General features: G+C 41.0%; 1 protein-coding gene and 1 long non-coding RNA gene across 5 annotated transcripts in view; one reads left to right on the top strand and one right to left on the bottom strand.

Annotated features, from left to right (window-relative positions):
* Positions 1–3,338, bottom strand: part of HACE1 (HECT domain and ankyrin repeat containing E3 ubiquitin protein ligase 1) — a 50,252-nt gene extending 46,914 nt beyond the window's left edge. For 2 of the 4 annotated variants that reach the window (XM_040552480.1, XM_040552479.1), the window contains exon 1: positions 2,953–3,338. In XM_040552480.1, the coding sequence (XP_040408414.1) occupies positions 2,953–3,307 (355 nt within the window). In that variant the 5' untranslated portion in view covers positions 3,308–3,338. The remainder of the gene's footprint in view (positions 1–2,952) is intronic. The other 2 variants (XM_040552478.1, XM_040552483.1) reach the window with 2 other exon arrangements.
* Positions 8–3,633, top strand: LOC121067677. The gene is made up of 2 exons (XR_005818380.1): positions 8–2,764; positions 3,393–3,633. It is a non-coding gene; the product is annotated as an uncharacterized LOC121067677 (long non-coding RNA).
* The last annotated feature ends 5,309 nt before the right edge of the window (positions 3,634–8,942 follow it).

Consider the following 8,942-nt stretch of genomic DNA (forward strand, 5'->3'; position numbering starts at 1 on the left):
AAAGAAATTAAATTATTCCGTTAACATAAAGAAATCTTTAATGCAAAATAAGTTCATTTAGCAACAATAATTCACTTTTTAAAGTGTCCATTGTTCAATAGCTCATTCTTATTACACAGGTTAAAGGTACCTAAAGTTATTTTATACAGAAAAATACGCCGTACTTAGAAGAGGTAATGAACGTGACTGAAATACATAAAATTTTAACATGCTTCTCTCTTTTACAAAGTAATAATTACAGAATTTTCAATACGGTATGCTTTCCATCAATTCTTTTAATTGTTAATTCTGTTAATTAAGTTAAAGTATTTAAGAAATGTGCATTAACCAAAATAGAACACAATTATTTTAAAAAGAAGGAAATTTCCTGTGTTCCAAGGTGACTAACAAACTCACAGGAATAACGACTGCAGAAAAGTAATTTCTTTAATCTAGGTTAGTCCATAACCATTCATATTTTTTGTCTCTCAACTTGAATACCTGAATATAATACATTTCATTTTCACTTGTAATCTGTCTCATATTCCATGTTTGAATGCAATGAAAAAAGGCCAGGACACAATCATGCAGATCAGTGACGGAAATAGACTGAAATGAACGATACAGAATGATATTAGAAATAGAACGATACCGTCTCTGTCAGTATTACCACTTCATAAAGTGTACATTCTGTACAATTTTTGTACAGAGCTAATTAAAAGGGTTTCAAACTAAGGAGCTTTTGTGTCTATTTTTGGTAAATATTATCCCTATTCATAAGCAAACTCTTAGGGACTCAAAGTAAAGTACATCATACAAGCGAGAGAAAAAGCACTATACGCCTCATGAACTTAGAGAGTTCGTTATTTAAGTTGTTTGCATCTCCAGTGACGAATACCTAATGGCCTAAGACTTGCAACTTCAGGTGGCAAGGCCTAGGTTTCAGGCACTGAGCCTTGAGAGCAGAATCCAGAAATCTGTGTCAAGCTCTTAAGTGCCCAGAGAATGTCTGCTGAAGGATACTTCGGAAGAATGATGAAAAAACAAATGCTATGCCATGTTGGCAAGATTAGCTCAGTGTATTCACTAACATCGGACTCCGGAGATGCTTCTTTGGAAAAAAAAAAAAAAATCACTTGAAATTTCATCATCCAGAATCCCGCCCTGACAAGATGCACATATTATTTCGTAACAGGCAGTGGCTTGAATTTGGCAGAGATCACAATCTCTAAGTGTCTGCACCAACCATATAACAAACTCCCTAATGGCTAGAGCACATGCAAAGGAAGTTAAATAACTGGATTTAGCATCTTCAGCACAAGGAAGTTCAAAGATACCTCTTCACTTCCAAAGAGAGCACTATAACTCTCAGCTTTAGGATGGAGAGCAGAGGTGAACATTCTCATCTTTCCAATTAAAGTTATTCAAAAAATCATAATTGAAGAGGCCAGACACGGCACACAAGAAGCCACCAAACTGCATGCCGTAACGAACCAGGGGTGACATTTACTAAGCTGATCCTGTTAGTACAAATTTGGAGCAAAACACTACATCCCAAACCCACTTTTCGCAAGAGTTGTTTTTCAAGAACCGTTTGGGCAGGCCTGCATGAACCCAGGGAACAGCCAGGTCAAAAGAGAGGAGAGCTAATAAGGTGTACTCAGAGCCAGATGACACTGAACAGAGGTTTACTTGGAACGTAATTTGGACCTTTAGTGCCTAAAATCCATCTGTCTCCTTATTTCAGTCCATCCATGGTTTGTTTCATGTAGTTCCTACAGAATAAGTAGGGCTGAAGTTCCTTCTGCACTACAAGGCAAGGGAGTTATGTTTTGAAGGTCACAGGGCTTGCACTTGCACTGCCGCAGACGTAATTACCTCTGAAGAGTAAGATAATAATGCCCAAGATAGGAAGAAAACTTCTGAACCCACATTCAGCATGAATTTGTCTGCACTAGTATAGAAGTAAATTTATAGTAGCCCCAACAGGCACAGGTTGTGCTAAGTATTATTTGTATCTCCGTCATCAATTAGTTGAGCGGGTGCTACCACTTTATCTCTGGAAGTCTGAACTTATATTAACAATTTTCACTGCTGCTATTCAAGGGTTTATGAGAAGCAGTAAAATCCATCCAAAACGTGTCTGTCATTCTAGGTCATGTATGAGTAACCGCACAGCAGGCATCAAACCGGTCCTCAGGGGACAACGAAGGCAGGGCACAGCAGCCAGGCCAGGAAGTCCGAACGGGGAAAGCACAGAGAAAACAGTGAATTATTCCTTCCCCTCCAACGCTGGAAACGAAAGCCGGCAGACTCATCTGCAGGAATAAGTCCCTGAAGGAAGTACAGCGTCAGGACATGACTCACGAGAACAGAGCCTCTGCATTTCCAAGAGCTTTCACAGGGGTAGCCTACAGCCAGACGCAGCTGGAAGACTGAACTATTTGTCCTAAGAGCCTGCAGCTGTTTTTCCAAGTCCACCCTGGTACGGGGCCGCATGAGAAGTTTGGAGCCACACCAGCGAGGCTGTTACTGGTGGCAGCGACTTGGGGCACCATTTCAGACGAAACTCAGCGTCAGACAAAGTAGAAGAGAAGAGGTTTGCCATCGCCAGCGAGCCAGCACCTAACCCAGGACCTAAATCCCGGCTGGAAGCGGAGGCCCGGTGCCACCGAGCAGCGGCTGCCCGGGACCTTGCGCCGGGACCCGCGGCACTGGGGGGCACCGCCGGCCTCGGCGGGCAGCGGGGATCGTGAAAGGAGAGGGAAAGGGGGAAATGGCTCCGGTTAGTTCAAAGCGAGAAATCCCCAGAGGGAGCCGGCTCCCGTTCTCCCGAGCCACGTCTCCGGGCTCAGCTCCACGGGGCGCCCAGCCGCCCCCCGCCACAGCCGCCGGGCTCCAGGCTCCGGTGCCCAGGCTGCGGGCAGCGAGAGGCGGCCGCTCCCTTCCCCTTCCTCCTCCTCCTCCTCCTACCGTCCGGCAGCTCCACGGTGCGGGCGCGGCGCAGGGACCTGGTGAGGCGGTTGAGCTGCTCCATGGCTCTCTCCATCCTCGGAGCCGCCGCCGACAGCTCCCCCGCCGCCACCCTCAGCCCATGGCGGCGGTGCCGGCGCCCAGGCTGCCCGGGCCGCTGCCGGCCCCCGACCCTCTGCGCATGCGGGGCGGGCCGGGGCACGCAGGGAAATGGCGGCGTGGGGAGGGCCGCGGGGCTGAGGGGAGCTGAGGGGAGGGTGACAGGGTGGTTGGCTTCGCTATCCCTTCTGAAGTAAACATGGGAAAAGGAAAATCTAGGAGCTGTAACTTTAAAAACAATAACAATAACCAGCATTTAATGCTATCAATAATACAGACCAAGACATAAGAAGCAATAAACAAGTGTGCATACGTTACTGTGTCTTCCTTTTTAATTTCAGTTGTCACTGCCAGCTGCGACGACAGATAAACACCGGGTAAAACAATTCCACGTAACTACGGCCCCTGCAGAAGTGCCAGAACAAACTGCTTGTGGGCACCGGAGCCTCCACAGGGAAACACCTGCAGCATGAGTCCGTCAGTAACAGGCGGTGGCACTTCATCGCTGTACTTTATTTCTGGCAGTACAATACCTGTTACCAAATGTGTAGAAGCATTAAAAGTTAAGTATTTTGCCCTTAATAATGCTTCAGGTGTTATTTAATGGCATCTTGACAAACAAGGGAACTATGCGTTACATGAAAATGCCATGACCTAACGTACATTATATTAAAAGGTGGAGTAATCATACCCCAGCAAGCTGTTATTAATGACTAACTTCCATATGCAAGGAAGTGTATGGGAATCCACAAGGATCTATCATCTGATTCTGTGTAATTTTTTATTGTTTTATTCTGTACAGTGTTTCATTAAAATAATGGAGCAAAATACCTTTGTTACATGTTCCAATGACTCCACCATGATAAGTTGGAGAAAACAATCTCTAGGAAATGAAAAAGATTCAGAAGGGGTAGTAAAAACAGTCAGACGTGGATTGGCTTCCATGTAATGATAGTAATAATAGTAATATCAATAATATTACTTAGTAATATTGATATTAATAATATTGATTACTATTAATAGTAATAATTAGTAATATTGATAATAATAGTAATAATGATAGTAATGATAGTAATAATAACTGAGTTAGAACTCTGCTAGCTGGGAAAAAAAAAAAAAAAAGAGTGGCAGAAAGGAAATGGGGATCTATTGTTTATTCTCTCCCTGCAGTTGGACAAAAGGGGGGATGCTGAACAAAACTTGTGGGAATTGGTTTCAAAAGCAAACAAAATTAGATAGTACAGTTACAGTTCTTGCCAAACGTTGTGCTAACTGCTAAAAACTGGTATAAGTGACACTGGAGAAGGTCATGGAAGGAGAATTCGCAGAAGACAACAAAACACATAAAAGCCATACCTGCCTCAGGAGACCCTAACTGTCCCCAGACAGTTTGGAGCTTAGATCTAGCTTTGATGTTAGAGTATTTCATAATGTCCATAGTGGTAAAATAGCTTTCTACTGGTTAGCATTACATGAAATATTGTAGTACCTAGAAATGATTGGGTATACTGTGATATCTAGTTCTGTGTGCCAAATTTAAATACATAACTGTTTAAGGTTTACTTCTTTGTTCTGTTAAAAAAAAAAAAAAAAAGTTGTCCTGCATCAGTAAGATCCCATCTCAAACTAATTCATACTAGGCTTGTAGTGGTTCAACTCCAGTCTACTCTAAGAAATTATCAGTTTATCAGTTCCTTTATCAGATTCATTTTTCACAGATTTTTAAAAGATAATTGGGATGTTGATTGTGCAGACAAGACTTATGAATTGAATACACCCTGATGAATGAAAGTTTGTACTTCATCGAAATCAGTTTACAGATAGCAGATGAAAACAGGGCGGTTGTTTAAATTCTGAAGACAGCCTTCAACAAGAGAAAAAAAAAAAAAAAGAACAGAAATCAAATGAAAGTTCAGATTTACAACCTGTAAATCTTTGGCTAATTTGCCAAATTATCTTTAAAAAAATAAATAAATACAATGGCACTGTCTGGTCTTCAAAAAGCTTCTAGCTACCCAGATGACAGCCTGAACTCCTCTGGCAGGTGATAGCAGCTGAGGTATTCCATCTAAAAGTGAGAAAGTTAAAATTCTTGAGGGCATTTAGATGAAAAGACCTTAATCATTGGCATTCATTGGCTGCATTGGTCTGATAGTTTGAATATCAACCTTCAAGAGTCTTGCAAAGCCCATCTGCTTCTCAAGCCTTTGTTTTATTGGTGATGGAAAGAGTATTTTTTAGTTTTAATTAGGAATTACGGTATTTGAATCTGTTGGTTTTACAGCTCTGTAACATGAAAAAATGTTATTTCCACACAATATGAATGTTGACACATTGTAATTGTTCATGGTTTGAGATGATTTCTTTCTTTAGCTGTGAGTTGTACAAATATTTACATGTTTACTTTGCTTCTGAGGGGTTGTCATTTTGTAGGTAACTTACTGGGTATCTCTACTTCAGTGGCAGTTGCTTATTAGAAGTGTTTCATCTTATCTCAGAAAAAAAATGCTTGTGGGCTTTCTGCAGGGTTATTTACTCCAAGTGCCAGTTTCTTGGCAAGTAACGCTGCCAATTTTCTCAGAACACTTGAGAGATGAAACCTGGGAGATGAAAACTGATTCAGTGGTGTAGGTACTAACCTGAGGTTGATTCCTTTCACTTGCAAGACCTCCTAATTCAATTAATCTATGTTTACAAAATATGAAGGTAATGCTTACTTAAATGAAAGACAGTAAAACTCCAGCGCTCAGGATTGTGAAAGCGGAAGATACAAGATGCAGATCAGAGGTAGGTGATACAGGTTATGAGGTATGTGACAGAGATTATGAGATAGTAAAAAAGTGAGCTAATGAAAAACAAATCCACCTCTGATGGAAGTGTCTCTGGATCTAAGACTTTAAGAACTTAGAAAAGAAAAAAAAGTATAGTTCTATATTAAAGTAATATGTGAATTATACACAATATTAGCAGCGACTGCATAAGGAAAGTACAAGTAACAGTACTGCAAATCTCTCTAAAATGTAATAACAGGACTATCTGCTCTAGGAACACCAACTCTTATTTCAGAATTAAATATGAACTAAATATGAAGATTAAACTTATGTTGTATTCTCCAATTAGGTCAATTACAGGCATTCATGATGCAGGATGCAGAGACTAAAAGGAGTATCAGTTTTAATTGTTAAGTGCAATGGGCATCTCTTGAAAGCCTGAGTATTTGAAGGAGAAAAGAGAGCCAAAGTTAATTGCTCCATATACTGTTGTTTAATGTTTACTCAAATGTAATTAATAAATTAAGGTCAGACTGTAAAAAGGATTCTCTAATGCAGTGGAAAACTACAAGTTTTGGCTGGAAGCATTATTGGATGGTCTGGTAATCAAGCCAAAACATCCTGGAGATGCTTCAGCTAGGGAATGTCACAACCACAACAGTTCTCAATTATTACTGTAAAATCAGTACAGTGTCAGTTCTTTGAGAAGTGCTTACAGTGGGGCACAGGCAGCGCTCAGGATGCTGCTGTGCTGCCCTGTTCTGGAATATGCAATCTATAATCTATACCTCAGGGCTCACACTGACACCAACTGGCACAGCAATTTCCCCAGTACAATTAGTTGTCGTTAAGCTCCCTGTGAACACAAAGGTGGCACTCCAGTTCCCATTACTTTAATACCTGGAAGATATCTGCTAGAGATCTTTCATACATACACGGAGGCTCAAGAATTTTATTTATTTTTTTTCACCAACTCTACTTGATTTTCTAAAATATGTTTTCTGAAAACTTCTTGGTATATTACCAGGATTCAAACACACACAGAGAGAAAAAAAATCAAAACCAGGGACTGAAAACTGTGACATAACATCCTGTGATTTAAGCAGAATCTCAGAAGCCAGGCATATCGGCATTGTTTTCTAGACAGTTTGAGAAGTACATCAACATGTAAACATCCAGGAGAAAAATGTAAAATACAGGAAGGAAGAAAGGAAAAGATGACTGCTCTAGAGATTACTGGGAAAGGAATTAAGAGCAGAAAAATGATACATATATTGAATACTGTGGACACTTCTGGTTCAGCCCAACCTGGCTCTGCAGAAAGGTTTTATTCCCTCTGAGAAGTTACAAAGAAGCAAGAAGAATGGTCAGTTATGTGAAATGGCCTGTCTGTGAGAAACAGCAAACAAGTCTAGGACACTTTCATGTGAAAAGAGTAGCCTCAAGTGGACGTGATAAAGATATCTTATACAGCATGGAGAAGGTGACTCGGAAATGAAGTTAACAGGCAACAAGCTTAAAACAAATGAACTGTGGAGGCCACTGTGTCAAGTGGATTCCAACGAAGATTAAGTAGTTCACGGAGTGCTGGGCCATCAGCAGATTTTTTGCACGATGGGTTTTGGTGCAGTCTGGCTCAGTCACTGAACTGCAGGCTTCCACAAATGGGAGTGGAAACCAGGTAAAGAATCACACTGCACACATATCACTCCATAAAATCCATCCGAGTACACGAGGGTCAGTAGGAGAACATATCCATCACTCATCATGGTCGGACACAAGAAGTCAGACAGAACCATGGTCTTACATGGCATGAAGGTTCCCACCTGGAATACTGTTTGCTCTCACCTGGCGTTTTTAAATCCACGTCGGTGTTTTTCCTGTCCTCCACAGACGAGCAAATGTGCCTGTTGTTGTGTTCTAGAAACAATGCTTTGTTCCTCCCTTGTTCATAGGGTTCAGGCACTTGGGTCTTTCTGCGCTTTCCTCCTTCTTCCCTTCCATGCCTGCATGACATCGTTGCCAGGACAATATTCACCTGCGACACTTGTACAGAGCAGTTTCTCTAAGTGTGGAGACTTAGGTATAAGATGAAAAATGAGTCCTATGCACACTTTTTAGAGCACAAAAACTAAATGCTTTTTAAAAATATTATGAGAGAAATGTGTTTCGTTTTGCTGCAATACTTCATGGAGTAGAGGAGCCCTTTCAACAAGTGTGTTACCCCATCTTGACTTTATCAGGCTTCTTCTGGCCAAGGAGAGAGAGAGATGATGGAACAAGCAATAGGATATAAAAGAGGTGTCATCACGTTATTTATGGAATTGAAATCCATCCTATGTCACAATCTACCTCTGCTGGTCCAGAACATGTCATAATTGTCCTTTTCTTTTTCTTATTTAATTGGTATTAAAAAAAAGAAAAAGGACCAACTACAGAATGTCTTCATGCTTAAGTGTTTCTTAGAAAAAGAATCACATGGGTGAATCACATGGCTGCTGGTGGTGCTAACAGAAACAAACAATATTAGCGTGCCATTAAACAGTGATGATGTGTAAGTATGTCCAAAGCTTTTTCCTTTTATTCCGAGTTTCAAAGAACTTCAGAGCTAAGGTCATTCAGGGCTAAGTCTAGAGCTTACTCCAGTTCCTAGGTGAAGGATGAATTAAATGACCTCTTGAGGACCCTTTCCTTGTGTGTGTGAAACTTGAAAATATATATCCTTTCTAAATAAATATCTTTTGAGATCCTCAGTGGGTGCAGTGACTTAAATACAGGGTCTTCTGCTACCTATCTAATGAGACCTGCTATCCAGATAGATGACGTGAACCTCATCAGGGTAGGAAAAACCTACCTCTTCCCTGACTCATCAAGAAAAATCACAAGCCAAGCTACCCTGACTTTAATTTTGCTCCTGCATTTATTGTTTCTGTTTTGGGTTTTCTTACACAAACTCATTCTACTTGTCAAGACACTCCCAAACTGATAGGACACATTGATGGGCATTTGCAGCTTTTAAGCCTTGCTCTTTCCACCACAGCAGGAAGAAGTATATAAGGAAAAGCATCTCCTGAAGTCTAACATCTCCTTTGGCTGCTGACTATAAAAACTCAAGGAAGG

The sequence above is a fragment of the Cygnus olor genome, chromosome 3 (assembly GCF_009769625.2).
Source record: "Cygnus olor isolate bCygOlo1 chromosome 3, bCygOlo1.pri.v2, whole genome shotgun sequence".
NCBI lineage: Eukaryota > Metazoa > Chordata > Aves > Anseriformes > Anatidae > Cygnus > Cygnus olor.